The sequence below is a fragment of the Bemisia tabaci genome, chromosome 6 (genome assembly GCF_918797505.1).
Source record: "Bemisia tabaci chromosome 6, PGI_BMITA_v3".
Classification (NCBI taxonomy): Eukaryota; Metazoa; Arthropoda; class Insecta; order Hemiptera; family Aleyrodidae; genus Bemisia; species Bemisia tabaci.
The window spans coordinates 20,100,731-20,118,031 of NC_092798.1; the positions used below are offsets into that span (position 1 = coordinate 20,100,731).

At 34.8% G+C, this 17,301-nt stretch overlaps 2 protein-coding genes across 2 annotated transcripts; one reads left to right on the forward strand and one right to left on the reverse strand.

The window, feature by feature from the left end:
* The first annotated feature begins 156 nt into the window (after positions 1-156).
* LOC109041208 (3'-5' ssDNA/RNA exonuclease TatD) lies at positions 157-10,573 on the forward strand. The gene is made up of 6 exons (XM_019057467.2): positions 157-440; positions 966-1,064; positions 2,647-2,807; positions 3,655-3,838; positions 5,556-5,718; positions 7,033-10,573. The coding sequence occupies exons 1-6, from the start codon at positions 299-301 to the stop codon at positions 7,190-7,192; spliced, it is 909 nt and encodes a 302-aa protein (XP_018913012.1). The 5' UTR covers positions 157-298; the 3' UTR covers positions 7,193-10,573.
* A 935-nt stretch (positions 10,574-11,508) lies between these two features.
* Positions 11,509-16,890, reverse strand: LOC109041144 (protein lin-9 homolog). The gene has a single exon (XM_019057358.2). It carries the CDS (start codon positions 16,654-16,656, stop codon positions 14,950-14,952), a length of 1,707 nt encoding a protein of 568 aa, XP_018912903.1. The 5' UTR covers positions 16,657-16,890; the 3' UTR covers positions 11,509-14,949.
* Between the last annotated feature and the right edge of the window lie 411 nt (positions 16,891-17,301).

Below are 17,301 nucleotides of genomic sequence, written 5' to 3' on the forward strand. Positions count from 1 at the left end.
CATGCTTACACTTCTCATTTTGAGCTGTATTCATTATTTTTTCTCTTCGGCTATTGGTCATAAAAACTGTATGTGTCCGATGCAACCAATAGGAAACTAGGAACCCGCGGTTAAATCGAACCAGCCACTTGGCAAGTGTATTTAGTCTTGGCCTTGATACAGAGACTGCTATCATCTTATCACTACTTCGGCAATGTTATTGTTCATACGTTGTAACTGACCGGGCGTTATTTTATTTCGTATCGTAAATTAATGGTGCGCTTTTTCTCTCCTTTCGACTGGAAGAATATTCACAATCATGTCGAGCACAAATTCGGAACCAGGATCAAATTTACAGCAGTGTTATGAAAATTATGTTCTGATTGATGTTGGGGCTAACCTTATCAATAAAAAATTCAGCAGAGACTTAGACTCAGTCATTAAGAGAGCTAAAGATGCAGGTAAAGACTGTAAACTTTTGTCTCACCTTCTCTTTGTAGCTCATTGATGAAGTTTTAAAGTAAAAAATTATTTGTCATTCGTAGCTGTCCTGCCCAGCAATGGCACCACATCCCTTGCGTTACGCAAAATGGGTCAGGGATTCATGCTTTTGCAGGGTGCATGTAGACTTTAACACCCTCTGATACACTTTGTATAAGTCCTATATCATCTGTTTTTCTAAATAATCAAAGCTAGCTTAACCGAAGTGATCTATAGTTTTTATTCCTTTGCTCTTAACTCCGAGGAACATACTTAGTTTTCCACTAATCATGTATGGAACCGTTGGATTACCTAAATGCCTCTGAGAAATTCATGGGAATTTTATGAGAATGAATGTTTTCATGGATTTAGCTGTAGCAGAAATTTTCTGTGTGGGGAAAATATTTTACACATCAAGTGTGGAATGTCATATCTTGTGCATCTCAAGTTAACTGGCAATTGCTTTCACTATTTTATCATCACTTTCCTTGGTTTTATAATTACAGGTGTTCAAAAAATTATTGTTCCGGGTGCCTCCTTGAAATCTAGCAAAGAAGCTTTAAGGCTTGCCAGAATTTATCCAGGGACTGTCTATTGCACTGCTGGTATGTTGCCTGTATGTCTGAAATAAGAAAGGAAAATTTGGGATTGGGAGCCTGAACTTGCAATGTGTCTGATTAAAAAAAACATGGCTATGCTTTTCTGTTTTGAAAATGAAACTTCCTTTGAATAAAAGAATTTCTAAGTATTGTAAGTCATTTTTCGGAACTGATCTGAGGGATATCTTGATCATAATTTTTTAAAGAGGAATTTTCAGATCAGTAGGATGGTGATGAAAGATTTAACTTTCGTAGAAACTCCAATAGACCAGAGTAAATGCTGTATGACACATTTTACATCGCAATGTCATCGATGGCTTCATCATGACAGCCAAATTACCAGGGATGCCTGCTGATCATAAACTGTTTTTTTAATCAGAAATTTGTTAAGGATGTATACAATTTTTAAATAGATAGCACTTAAAGTTATCCACCGTAGTGTTTGCTCTAATCTTGTCGCCCACTTGCATCACAGAGCAAAATGTTTGAGTCTCTGTTCGAAGGGTGGAATGTGCTGGAGATTAAGGGTCATCTGGTATAGTTGGGCCGACTCTGGTTAGAGCTGTCTAATATTATTTTAATTTTCTTAATTTGTAGTCTCTACTCAATGTACAAGCTCATTTACAAGTTCAAGGTACCTTTAAAAATGTTTTTTTTTTTATATTTAAGAATCAACATTTAAAGTATACTGAAGCAAAGAGTTTTTTATTTATATTTTTACTGTTTACTGACCAGACGCTAGAGTATTTAGTCTGTTATGAGAGATTTCTTTTCACCAATGGAACACAATGTATTAGGTCACTGCAGTTTAATTACAGGCTGAATGGCAGCAGTGAAAAAGTAATGCTGTTCATTGCAATCCTGTGTGGTGCGGTTAAAAAAAAAGCCTTAATTCAGTGTTTTATGCACCTAGTTTAGTTTGTAGCACCCCCTCAGAACATACAAATGCTTATAGTAAGGGAAGTTAACTAAGGGATCATTGTTTAGTTTGTGATCTTATGTACATACATACATAAAGTCGTTTTTATAGTGCCGCCTCGCGCTCTGCGACGCCCAATCGCCATTGCCCCCTATCCTCCCAGAGATCATCAGGCAATGGGCACCTTCTGATCTCCTCCTCCACCCCTTGTCGCCAACCTTTCACAGGAAGTCCACGCCGTCGCCCTCCGGGAAATCTTATGTATTTTCTTTAAATAAAAAAATTGAAATTAAAAAACATTACTTAGCCAACCCTTAAATTGTAGGAAAACAGCATTGATAAGCTGCTGCTTACTCATTGGTCCTACTCGTGGGTCACAAGTTGAACCAGGCAATGCGCAAATAAAGTAGAAGATTTTGGTGCAGCTGCCAGTTATGCACTAACTCAATAAATGGAGACAAAAGTGACACTGTTCTGCGTGCTAGTGTTCAAGATTTTTCAATGAGTATTTTGATAAATTTTAAAGAAATGGTCTCATGAATAGCAGTTTAAAATCAAATGACAAGACAGTAAGAGTACTTGATCAAAATTTTAAATTACGAATTTTTTCATAAATACCAGGTAATAATCAATTACAATATTTCAATGTAGTTTTCTCTTTTTTTATAGGTTTGCATCCTCATGATGCCAAGTCTTGGGATAGTGAATCTTATGCAGATTTGAAAGATATTGCAAGTAATTCAGAGTGTGTAGCCATTGGAGAATGTGGACTAGACTACAATAAAGACTTTTCTCCAATTGAAACTCAACGAGAAGTTTTTGAAAAACAGGTGATCTGAAACTAACTTCTATTTTTTTAACCTCATTTTCAATTTACTGAAGGAGGTCTTCTAATTGCTTTACATTCTGCTACAGAAGATCTATTTTTTTTCTAGGCTCATGAAAATGTTAGGTACTTGTGATTATTCTAGAGTGCTGTTGAACGTTGACAGTGTCTGGTTTTGTGGAATTTAGTCAGCTTGAATTTCTTGCACAGACATAAGCTGTAAAAGAAAACCATGGGCAATTCGAGGGTTCCAAAGTTAATTTTATATTTTAAAAATCTCCTTGAAATGTTATCTAGTAGTAAGAGTGCTCACTGGAAATTGTTCATCTTGCATAAGAAAAATGTGTCCATGCCTGGATGGTTTCAAAATGTAATTTTCTACCTGTAACTTTGTCTGGATTTTTTTCTCCAATAGGTAAACCACAACTAAACCATATTTTCCATAGTGAACATGCCAGATCATGGCTAAAATTTTTTTGTTGTGTACCCAAAACACAACTATAAAAGGATACAGTTGTTAGCACTTTTGATTGTCTTGCCCAACATTAAAATGAAAAAGGCCCTTTTTACATATGATTGAAAGTAAAATTTGTTAATTTTTTTTTTAATCATCCTAACAATTTCTGCAAGTCTTTTGGATGATCGGTGGCAATTTTATAAAAAGAGAAAGAACGCTTCTTATTATAAAATTTTCTGCTCAGACGTCACAAAGTCAATTCTTTCAAAACTTCCTTTTTGCACTTACTGCTGTCTTCACCAACACGACAAATTACCCTTCTTTAAGAGGTATCTATGCTATTTTTGCTTGTCTGCATCTTTCTTACTATCTTATACTGATATTTTTTCTGTAGATTGAGCTAGCCAAAGAACTGAAGAAGCCTCTTTTTATTCATGAGAAAGGAGCTCATCAAGACTTGATATCTATTCTTAATAAATATCAAGGCGATCTACCCCCTGTCATAATACACTCATTCACAGGCTCCTATGAAGAAGCTTTGCAGTATATAAAAATGGACATGTATATTGGCTTTACAGGTACTGTTCCTTTTTTCTCTCTCATGCGCTAGCCTTTTTTCCCCCTCATTTTCCTTCATTTGGACTGCATTTTGCAATTTGGAACTATAAATTCTGACTCCTCTGGAAAAAAACTCATGTGCATAGGGAAACTAATCGCACATACGTTGTTTTTAAACCGGGCTAGAATGTATAGTTCTAAATTGCAAAATGTAGTCCATTTAATCAGTGGCACCATTCTGGCATGAGCCCTGAGATACATAATGCACCTACTTACATGGCAGGGCTCATGTCAAAATGGATATAGTTCCTCTTGATTTAAATGCCAATGGACCACTAGACAAGGTACGAATTTCAGCATTCTGATAGATGATTCTCCGCCAAAATTTCACGTAAAACACGATGCGCACAACGAAAATGACCGAAATCAACTCCTTCTGAAGATATTTAATGATTCTTCGCTCATGAAAACTCAATGCTCTACGTGATTCACATCGCGTGCTAAACATTATCGTGAACATCTCTGCGATAAAAGAATCTGGCAACCTCAATCTTGACGCTTTGGCTCAGCTATAGCAAATTACTTATAGTTTGAAAAACACATGGTGGGAAATGAACATTGCTCGATTGAGAGGCTTGCTGAAACCGTTGTAGTGCGCGATTTGACTCACGTAGAGCTTTGAGTTTCTTGTGAGCGGGCAGTTCAAAATCCGCGTAACCAATGTGAAATAAAAACGTTAATATCTTTGTTAGGAGTTGGTTTCAGTAATTTTCGTTGTGTGAATCGTGTTCTACGCGAAATTCTTGTCAAGAAGCATGTATCAGATTGTTTAAATTTGTACCTTGTCTAGTGGTCCATTATGACTAATGGACCATTATGCAACTCAATACATATTTCTGTAGCAAAATTTCTTGTAGCATACACTGAACGCATTAAATCTTCCCAAATTCAATTTACAAGTGAGGATTTTAAACATTCCTGTTACGATTCCGATAATATCAGACAAGAGGTGACAACATAAGACCCAGCATCTTTCATGTGGGGATTTGTCGTAACCATCAAAGGACTCAATTTTGTTCCAAAGATTTAGAAAAATACATACATGCATAAAGAATCACCTGACAAAAAAAATTGAATGTACCACTAGTTTTTATTCAGCCACTTGTGTAGCTGGTTGTCACTGTGCTACCATTGATTACTGTATGGATCGCATTTAGCAGAAGGGAACCAAAGCAATTACAAAATTGTAAGTTTTTCTTTGCCTAAAAAAATACTAAATTCATGTACAGAAATCGAATTTATATAATCATTTTCCTTTAAAAAGCAAAAAAAATTTGCTGTTTGAGGCATTTTTTCAAATGAAGATGAAGATGTCGATTTTTACAACATTGTAATCGCGTTGATTCCCTTCTGCTTAATGCAAACCAAATGATCCATGGAGATGGAATAATTTTCTGGCTCGAATCCCACAAAATTACGTACTTGACACATTGTGACTGTAAAAGAAACCTGAATAAATTATTTTCCATTCTCACAATTTTCCACCACTTTTTAACTTTCTTTCAAAATAGGACGTATTTCTGTCGAATGGAACTCTGTGCATTATGACGTGAGCCCTGTCATGCATATGTTCTTAAGGGTCTCAGAACTCATGCTTTCATGCACATAGTTCCGTTTGGCAGAAATACGTCCATTTGATCTTTAATCTTAACTTCACAGTCTAATTTTGTTCATTAGGTTTAATTTGTAAAGATAGCTCAAGCACTGGAGTTCAGGCCATTCTTGAAAATAAAGCCATCTCTCTAGATAGAGTTTTAGCTGAGACAGACGCACCTTTTATGTATCCAAATGCTCGGGCTTCCAAGCTGCCTGACAGAGTTAAGAAGACGCTCACAGAAAGGTACAGATATTTTCTATTGTACTCTTATTACATGCAAAGTAAATACTGTGAACTTGGATTACTGGAACAATAACTGGACGTATTTATGCCAAAAGGAACTATGTGCACAGGTTCTGCATGCATAGCTCCTTTCAGCACAAATACGTTCAACTTTAGCAGTTGGCTTGTTTGAGTGTAAAAAGTGCCTTTAGCCAGTGGCATGTGAGTACCTGGTAAGTTTTTTTTGTACCCGTCATTCATAAAAAGTAGGTAAGAGGTGCGGGATATTCTTCTCCGCATGTTTTGTTTGATTGATGTTCACCAAAATTAAGCTCTTATATGTAATTTTTACAGTCTTCAAATGTTGAGAAAAAGATTTTCTAAATGTTTTACAGTGACATCTCTTTTTTATTTGTCTGCAATCTGTTGTTCAAGATTTTTTTTTTTTTTTTTGGTGATATTGGTAGTAACTTCAAATTAAGAGAGAATAGAGGTGCGTCGCACTGAAGAAGGATTTACTATTTTTTACCCATCATATCTTATCAGGAGGTTTTTCAAGGCTTATCTAATGATAAGTATTTTGTTAGTACTTACTAAGTAAAAGAATATTTATTCTTATTACTTCTTTTATCAACTTTATCGGTCATATTTATCAAGTTTTATAGAACCTTTTTCTTACCGTTTTTCCAAATTGTTGAATTGATGAACTTTGATGAGTGGTTGCTCGAAACAGCGGTAGCATAAAAGCATCAACAGTTTGAGAAATCGGTAAGAAAAAGGTTCTATAGCAACTTGAACAATTTATTCGTACTTCTACCAACGGTAATGCTTTAAAGCTTGATAAATTCCTCAAGTTTTTTTTTTTTTTTTTTTTTTTTTTTTTTTTTTTTTTTTTTAATTTTTAAAACAAAGGAGGGATTAAAGAGTGCTAACATGTAAATAATTGCAAAACTTATGAAAGCATCAAGACAAATAGAAATCTTTCAGTAGCCTGTTGTGGAACTCTCCAACTCCATCCTTGAAATTACACTCCTCCCCAGGCTCTTAAGAAATCTGTGCTGCGAACAAACTGATGTTTGGTAAACTCTCTGGGTGTGCTGCTGAACCTGGAGTTCAACAGTTATCAAGAGGACAAGATGACTATTGCTGCCTGTGGGGAAATACTGAATCCCTAAAAATATAAGCTCTATCATTGCCAAGATACTTGTAGAGAGTCTGCGTATTTTTTTTTGTTGCTATGAACCCCACTGAATTAATACGCTGATACCATGTTGATATCCTCCTCACAGATCTAATTTTTTTCTCTTTTTTTTTCTTTCTTTTTTCTTATTGCAGGTCATTGATGTTTTTACAAAGATACTGTACTTTCCAAAGAAATGAGCCATGTTCGCTTCCAGCTATCGTTGAAATCATAGCAGGATTTTTAGATAAACCTCCAGAGGAAGTGGCCTTAGCCACTGCTTTCAATGCCTTAAAGATTTTTGGTTTATCTTAAGTCGTTTCAGGTCTACTAAGTCAGTAAAAATTCACTATCTACAAGCTCAGCTTTATCGAAGTTTACTCACGCGTTAAACAGTTTTAAACAATGCATAATTAATTTTTAAGAGCCCAAAGACATTATCGCATGTGTAATAATTAACTTATCTACTTAATAATCAAAGTCATATGTTATAATCATAAAGGTGGAAGAAAGTATTTATTGTGATCCCTTATGACTCTCCTCGGATTCTAATGACAATCAATTAGATTAAAAAAATAAAATAAAAAAATAACTTTGGGTGAATTTCATTCAGGCACAGGTGAGTCGCCAAAATTGCTTGAAATCAAGTAAATTTCAGTTCGATTTGAAAAAGGAAAAAGCAATCAAGCCCTTGCAAATCATCCTAGTAAGGGTTGGTGTTGATCTTTTGGGTTTAAAACACAGAAGTTTAAAAAGGAGGAAAAAAACGGAAGAGAAATATGTCAGAATCAAAAGTTTTCAGAGGACTCTTGAAATTCCGTAGATTCCTGTGCCATTTTGATTGACTTCTTCCCTTTTACCATCAAAATTCAAAATTTGCAAGGATTTTGCAGGGATTGGATGTTTTTTACCTATATCTCCACTTTTAGCTTCACACACATCTTTGGGTGATGAACAAAGCATTTGAGTGTTTTTTTTTCCCTCCCCCTGTAATGCAGATCTAGACTTTTCGTGTTTTAAGGTGCATCTCATAATTTACCGAAAGTCTCGCATCACCTTATGGATGCTTCCTGTATAAAGGCCAGGTAATCAAATGTGTCCTGACAAATTATCAAAGAAATTATATGTATCCTCGTGTGAAAGTACTTTCATTGCTAAGATGGTCAAGCTCTTATTAGAAACACCTACTCCCAAGACAATTCCGGGATGTTGCAACAGCCCCAGGGACTAAAAGACATGCATGTTTCAGACACCAAGGGTTTTGTTTAAAGAAAATTCATGACAAATATTAGTTCATCACACTGAAAGAGTTACTGTCCTGAACGAAATTCTTCTTTTCTAATTTCCTTAGTAAAAATCATATATTTTTACAAAATTAAAAATTGGCCACACATTTTAATTTGTGGTTTCTCAAAGGCTGTGATTAAGTGCCTCTTTTTCTGAACGTTAGATGATAGGTTTAGTTTTAGAATAAGAAAGAAAAACTTGTATAGAGCATCTTGTACATACGCTCATACTTACTCTGTCAAAATTAATTGTAACTCGTAGTTATGTCGACTCATTTCTAGCAATGCCTATAGTATTTTAAAATTTGGAAATAAGATTACAAGAGGATATGATGGGTCCTCTCCTCCTAATTGGTGGGTATTCTGTATGAAAGACTTGAACCTTTTAAACAAATTGAGTTGTTAGTCATTTTGAGTACATCTTGTGTCAGGATATATTTTGTTGAAAAAAAAAAATGAAACACTAGAGTTTATTTTCCATGTCAATGATCAAGTTAACAAGTTCATTTACTACTTAGTTTCTGCAATCGTTTTAGATTTTTAATGCATCATTCTCAAAATCCCAATAGCACTGTTTACCTTTTTTTATCTTGCATTTTGGAAGTATGTATTCATCTTAAAAGATGAAATTTTAAATGTAATCTTGCAGCTACCTAGTAGCGGCTCAAGGAAAATAGAAAAATCAATTTATGAGCACTTTTTATCAAGCAACTATATTTTAATCTTGAGTGAATCGAAAGTCTTACCTATCAACAACCTCATGTCATTCATGTCAAAACTGAGCCAATAAAATTTCTAACAGGCTCTGTCTCTTAATTAATTTATCTTCTTATTTAGAATTGTTTTTTTATATAAACATAGATAGAGGTAATTGTTTTATATAGTGGTGTTATTTGGCTTTCAGTAACTTTAGTATCAATCTCAGTGAAGTCTAATTTTTCCTTCAATTGTGCCTTAGTACTACACTCTTTGATTTTTTCCTGAAAATTCCAACTCTTTTCTTTTAAGAACACCAACGAAAAATCAAGAAGAGAGTAAGACAATGTTGTTTATCGACTGACTTTGAAACATTCTTCTTGTCTTTTGATCATTAATGGTACCTACATTGGTCTTTCATAAAATGCAGTATTAGGTCATCAGCTGAAAATCCCTTAATATTTCATTTCATGACCTAAACCCTCTATTGCATAGCATTACGAATTCGCAACAACATGTTTTTGGGGTTTTTAAAAATGGAATCATTTCTCTGTGGCATGATTTTGCTTTAGTTTTTTCTTTTTTTGAATAACCGATTCCCTAAAATTTAAAATTGTGAAAAATAATTTGGTGCTCTATGTTTTTGATGCGAGCTACAAAATAGATTAGTGTCCCCCAGAATCTGATATCCAAAATTAATTCATGCCACAGAGGGTTAAGCGTTGAGGAAAACAAAATTGATCAGTGATATGTACCAATGCTCTTTGCTTAGTATTTTGCTCATGAACTCAACTGCTTGTACAATTTTTAATGGTTTTTAGAACTTGTACGATCATGAACCAGAAAGAGAGTGATGATTCAAAGACGATCACCTCCTTAACAACTTGAATTAATTATGACATAGTTTTGTGTGTATAAGTTACCCTTGAAGAATGTTAGAATTTTGATGAAGGATTTAGATTTTTACCGCTCAAGATAGACTGCTTAATAATTATTTTTCATCAAAGCAGCTAAAATTTCGTAAGGTTGTGAAAATGCCAATATTTCTTGTTTTTGTTGTACGAACTTATTCTAAGCATAGCTGATTGCAATCAGGCCTGCTCGCCTTTGCAATTTTTAACTTCATAATATTTTATAATTTCTTTGAGATCAAGTATAACTTCATCCAATACTTGCAGGCATCACCTAAGTATTTAGCTAGATGGCGACTACTAAGTCCTCTTACCAATACAAGAATTGCTCAACAGTTCTGAGGAATAATATGAGCGTCATCATCTTTTCATTCCTCGATTCTCTTCTCAAGAGCTTTTTAAAATCTTTATTTTGTTTTTTGAGGCAGTCTATTCGGTAATATAGTCGTATCTTGTTGCAATGTTCACTAAACTATGTTTTTCCTGAAGCAAAATTCATTTTTCTAAGCCTCAGCCAGTTGTTTCTCGATAACATGTCTTCAGAAACAATGATATACTTTTAATTCCCCTTCAAAAACATTGTAACAAGATCCGACTAAAATTTCGGCCACTGGATCAACTCTTCCTTTGTATAAAAAAAAAAAGATTTGTATTGGTCAGTTGGCTTTTTCATCTTACATATTCTTTCATCCAAAGTTTTGTGCCTTTCGGTTAATTGAATATTTGTTCTGTCTTAACTATTGTCTTGAGAGTGTCCTTATTTTTGTGATGATATGAATCAAAACATGCTCGTATCCTATCAATTTTTTAGTTTCTTACAACTCTCCTTCTCGTCCTTCAATATCAATTTTATCAGCAAGTATTCAGTGGGTTCTTGTCCTAATTACAGCGAAGATTGTTTTCTGAAGTGCTCTTTTATTTCACAGTTAGTCACAGTTTGATGCAATCACTGGGCAATCATCAATGGTCAAAACTTACGTCACTGTCATCATATTATTTAACTGATTAGTTTCCGCAGATGTCCGAAGCTCTGCTTATTTTTATAGCATGAACAACGCAAATTTCAAATAATTTTGTAGTGAAGGCATCATTCCAGGAGGGAAAAATGATTATTTCCTTTTAATTTCTGGCTGGATACTGCATTTGACTTTCGTTCTTTAAAAAAAAAAAATAATTATTTAGAATTTCTTTTTAGGATAGTTTGAGAGAACTTACAAGAAAAACTTTATTTTTTTTTTTAATTAAATAAAACACACTCTGGGAAAAAGTAACTTCACTCAATATCTGAGGCAAAATTTTCAAAAGAGAGACAATGTTCAAAAGTGGAGAGTTTCAAAGAGAGATGAGTGAGAAAAAGTATTTCAAAACGAGATGTATCTGAAGGAATAGTCCACTTTTTTGCGCTTTTCTTTCTAAAATATAGGAGTCTTACATAATCAAGTATAAAGATATTCAGCTCAAAATTTCATTGCTGGACAGTGTGATGACAAAATCCTAACTAACCAAACTGTCTTTTCCTTGATCAAAATAGCCATTCACAGTTCTTAAATTGCATTGCTTATTTTGTCAATTTTAAAGAATTTTTGGTGGTAAACTAGACAGAATTAGCTTTTAGAAATATGTATTGGTGGTAACGACTCACAATGAACTAAAATAAATTAGCATATGTTTTTCACCAAAAAACGGCACATAATATTTCTGAGGAGAACAGGTTGAATAAAAATAAAGAATACAGTAATGAATCGATGATTGACCATTTAATTTTAAACTCAATAATTACAATTTTTGATGACAAGAGAAGAATAATTTTCATTGTTTCTTCAGAGAATGATGAGAGGACTTTTGAGAAATCAATTTGTAAAAACAATTCATAGTTAAATGTATCGTAATCACTGAATTTAAAAAAAGAGATGCACACAAAATCTTCCTCAAAAATAATTTGAGCTACTGTAGTAGATATAATACAAGTATTTCTTATATACAAAGCTAAAAACCTTTTAACTCACAAGTAAATTATTATCATAAAACAATCAACAACTGTATTGGTAGGTACATCTTAACAATTGGTCGATTTAACTTACTAAGTAAATGGTACATATGGACTAAGAGAACCCTCACTTTCAACACTAAAGGCTCTGGGAAATTTATGATACAATTTTCTTTTTCTAGTATTGAATTAGCATAGGAGAGACAGAGACATGAAGGGACATGCAGGTAAACAAATGAAAGGCAGAACTAGGCACTGCTTCAAATTCTGAAAAATGAAGCAGTGTTTTAAAAATAAGATCGACTGCCATTGACTGATACCTGACTCAACTTGCCTGACTTATTTTCAAAAGCCATCTGTATTTTTGGAGGTTTTTTTGATGAGAAATCCAACACTACAAGGGAGGAAAAAAGGAAAACAACAATTAAATCCAGTCGACTGCGAGATCAATTGAACCAAGGCCGGTATGAAGAAACGAAAGATTCACAAATTAACTTTATAGGCTTCATCACTCAATACATGTTTGTTGAGAAAACGGGTCACTGACAGGGAGAAAAAAAAAGAAGGAAGATATAAAACAGACAACTGATGGAGATGGTACTATCATAAATGCTGTGTATGATGTGACGTGACCATTCAATCCAAAAGTTAGTAACCTTGGGACCCTATGGATATGAGAGTGAAAAATCTAAAAAAAAAAACTGGTTTTGAGGACAAAATCAAGAGAGGTTGCTGATTAAAAAACTAAAAAAGACATTTCTTTTTCAATTGCACTTGTTAATTACAGCAATTTCATTACATTGCACAGTAGATAGGGTACTTAGTTTTGAAAGCATTTGTAAAAGAATTAGATTTTTCATTAAATTCCCTTCAGCATGGTTGGACATTAAATAACCTACTCAAATGTGATGGTGATAATTAACAAGTAAGCACTATGAAATCCTTACAAAAGGTGACAAGAGATATTTATTAACAAGATAAGTATCAAAATTTCTTCAAAGGATTTTGAAATCCTCGAACCAAAAAAATGGTTGTGGCGAGTTTTAAATAGGTCAGTTGCGCTAGTCAAAGAATCATGTTTTTATGGTTTAAGCTAATAGATAACCGAAAAATATTAAAACCAGTTCAAATGCCAAGCTTAAATGTCCAATATTACCAGGGGTACTTATTGCTCATTGAAAAACACAGCGTACAACACCACCCACCGCAGCAGTGCATGTCATGGTTTTTTCTATCTTGATTTTATCTAAGAGTGATAGATTTGCACTGGTTGCTTGACCCAAAACACCGATAAAAGCAAAGGGGAAGAAGTCCTTGCACACACTACCTCAGTGGATTAAGTCATACCCTGTGTTTTCCAATGGGCGATATTGCTGATAATATAACATATAGAAAGGAATGCAGATCTTAATATTTGTTGCTGATCTATTAGTTCAAACCGTCAAAATACAATTCTACAATCATTGCAAATTTAAAAAAATATAATTGAAATCTTTGACTCAAGGACAACTAAAATATAGAGATCAACAGAGAAACAAACGTTAAACTACAAAATAATTTAAAATTGTTAGCAACGTATCATGCAAAAAAAGCAGAAGTCCACTTTGTCACAAACAGATTTGACTGCATTTTATTAGGCAAGAAATGAAAGCCTAGGAAATTGAGAAAATGCTATTCTCTACATATTAAAGAATAAGCAAAGAGAAGTATCTAAGCACAGCAAAGTATCTGTCTTTTCTTTTGAGAGGAAGATGCCACTCAATAGCGAAGTTTGCTTCTTAAAGAAAAATTTTATTTCTGGACTTCTACTTTTTTGGCATCAGACATTCATATCAGTGTTGGACAATTCTGGAATCTATATTGAAGCATTGGGGGCTGCACATAAAATACATCAGATGAAATTCAAGATTTTAAGCTACCTTTTTCCGACTTATTGTGGAACGTTTGAGCAGAACTGAACTTTTGCATCACCCATTGCTTGATACCCTTGCTTCTCATACTTAGAATTATCAACATAATCCAAGACAATCGAAGAATTTAGATTACAATCCTGTAGTATTGCAATAGATCTCAAATTCTTTCTTGTGCTTGATGTAATTTAATAACAGCTTAGAGGCTGTCATTAAGATTTAGAATTAAATTAGAACTGAAGATTTTCCATCACATTAACAGACTGACGGTAAAACTGCAAAAATGCGTATCGTGGTTGCGGTGTTGCAATACCTCCACTCTTATTTTATTCTTTTGTTGAAGGAGACCAAACTAACATCATAGTTTGAAATTGTCACAGCATATCCATTAGATAGAGAAGAAAAATTACCAAACTTCTCAAGAAATGACGTTAGAATGAAGAAAATAAAAGATCACAAAAAGTCTGCAATGCTGCGAACTAAAATACACATTTCTACAATTTCACCATGAAGGCAAGCTTAAACAAAGTTCACACAAGAAAGATGGACAACGGCTACAACAAAATATCAAGATCTTGCCTTTAGTCCTGAGAAAGCATTTTCAAAAACTCACACAGAAGTCTACATCTAAGTTTCTCCCATTTAATATTTGATTTGTAGAAAGCTGTTCTTCATGCACAAACTTGGGCTCTCAAAGTGACACATCGATGCCTTTTTCGGTTCTCTCATTGACCAAGGGTGTAAAATGGGGTCATCAAGAAGCCTTTTCGAAGCCTTTAGTTTTAGCATGTTCAGGTACAACTTACAAGTCAGGGTAAAAATATTACTGAGAACCTGGCCCATCCTTATTCACTGATTCTTTAGGAGTAGTTCAGTGCTTACAGTGAGATGGCTTTGTCTTAAACACAGGTATAGTATATAATTACTACTTTCAAAATGGATTTATTCAGAAACTATTAACATCAATGAAAGTTACTGGCAGATTCTGACAATAATCATTCCTAATTTATTAAAATCTCAGTTTCATTCTTCACTGGTAAGTGTCTAAGCCAGCTATAATAGAAATACAATTTTGATGGCCCAATTCACTTAGCAATACAGACGGTAGGAGGAAACCAGTTGTTACTTTTAAAATTATCTTCTTCAATGAGTTTTCAAAACAAAGCTTCATCATGTCAAAGAGGAGATCCAAAATCGGTGTACAATGCAAGTCTGCGAAATGTCTTTGCTATCGGAAAAAAATGCCAATTGGTGAACAGAGGGCTAGGGTGTAATTGCCTTTTTATGACTGAAACGGGAAAATGAAAGGTGAATTTACATGGTTTGATACCCCAGCTTGAATGTGACGCAGATGAACCTCTACATTATTCTCGAACACCATTTGGTTGACCGGATCTAATCTCTGCTTGACATCAGATATCGAGTTTTTCACGATTTTAGACTCAACAGAACTTTCATCAGAGTTTATTAAAATTTTTACTTGAAGTAATAAAGAAGTCAAATCAACAATTAAGTTAATCATAGATTCATCATTAACCTTGTTTTTGGCATCGCTATTATTCTTCTCTACAATTTCTGCGGCAACTTGCGGACATGATTCAATCTGTTGCATTTGTTGCTCTTTCTCTGGATTGTTTAAAACAAATGATTGCAGTACAGTTAAAGTGTCTTTCAAAGCAGTGTTTAGCTGCTCAAGTTCAATAACACAGCTAGCATAATGAATTTTGAACTCATGGGAGAGTGGGCGCCCGTATAAATTTCTCCTCTCGGCATCAGAGTTCATTTCCTTTAAATGCTGGATTCGTAGTTTCTTCACGGCTAAGAGTTTATTAAGACGCACCATTGATTCTAAGTGCTCTACTCGATATCCTCCCATGGTGCCGCCCGGTGAGATTAACTGATTTAATTTACCTCCGCTTTCTACATCTCTTGATGATAAACTATCCGAATCTACAGACATTGCCGAGTTGGATTGAGGAGGGCGAATTTTGTGCAGGTAACTACTTATTGAAATAGTATCTGGTGGATCATTTGACAATACTTCATAATCAGGTATGGAATGTGTACCTAATCCTCCTCTTTCAAAAGTAATTCTGTAAGTATTGTTAGAGGTGTCTAAGGCATCGATAATGCCTGTAAACAGACCATCTTGTGGTTTTCGGAGACGTGCAGTGACTTTTGTTCCTAGAACTAGTTGCAAAGGAATCTCAGGGGGTAATCCTTTGAAACATGAAATATCACACGCTTTCCGCTGTTGAAGAGAACGAATATTGTTCCGTCTCCTTTCTATTTCACGTCTTTCTTCATCAAAGAACGTTTGAGAACACCTTCGTGGTTTTCCCATCATTCTTCGCATCATGCGCCATTGAGGTCTGGATAGCTTAGTAGTTTTCAACTCAGGGAAAGATTCTCTAATACATATAAGGAAATCATTATCTCCTAAAAACAGGGGAACATCGAGATTACTGTAAAACCACTCGTGACAAACCCATTTGTGTGCTTTCGGTAATTTTAAAAGGTTCCGTAATTTCATACCTATTTTGTGTCCTGTCTTCCTACTAGCTGACTCACCCTTGCCTTCAAGATTTGAAGTTTCTTTCACCATCTCTGGAGGGGACCTCGCAGATTTTGGGGTACTCTTTGGGACTATCCTCGGAGTACTCTTCGGAGTGGATGTTGGTGTTTGTTTTGCTTTAGCTGGGGTTGCAGGTTTTTTGGGGGAGGCTTTAATCGAATTTCGAGACTGCCTTTTGACACCTACCGTTGAGGCATTGAACATGTCTTCATCGTAGAACAATTTGTTCTTTTTCCTGATCCGAGCAGGCATACCTCTGTTGTTTAAAGCTGGGCTGGCAGAGGGGGTGCTGGACTCATCTTCCTTATGAGCCGTTTCATCCTCGGTTCCGACTCGCTTTAAACCAAAAATTGCTGGCCCTAGTTCCATCTCCTCGTCTTGCGGCTCGGTTTTCACCGTTTTCTTCAAATTCATGATGCCGCACGAGTGATAATACGATCAGAGGGTAAAAAGAAAGTCACACGAACTGGATATTTAGCAAACTTTCCGGTCACAACACATTCACCATGAGGGATTTAACTAAGAAAAAATCGTCCCGCGATGACTGTAATTTTCATGATCACATTTTTCGTTGTCAACAGCAAATTCAAACGCGATAAATTCCAAACATTTGCTTGATACATCGCTGGAAAACATCTGAAACAACTCCCGCCATTTTGGTTTACGAAACGGAACGGTAAACACGTATGGCTCCCATGGAAGAAAGAGGAGGGAAAGAGACGAAATGTGATTGGCCATGATCGTGGCCTTGTGAGTTTTCCACCAATCACAGTGAAACTTAGAGTCGCATCACACGCAAATGCGGGCAGTTTAAAATTTCATTTCGGAATTCGAAAGTCCGAGGTCTTTGAAATGACTGCGCAATGGGTGCTCCAAGTGTGTGTTGTGCAAAACAGTGCTAAAATGGCTGATTACCTATATATAAGATTTGTTAAGAAATATAAGATTTGTTTTGTGTTATATGTAAGATTTGTTGTCTTTGTTGTTGTGTTGTTGTCATTATCTGTAAAACTATGGTTTAAATTAGTCATCTTGATGAAAAAATACTTTAATTTTCTT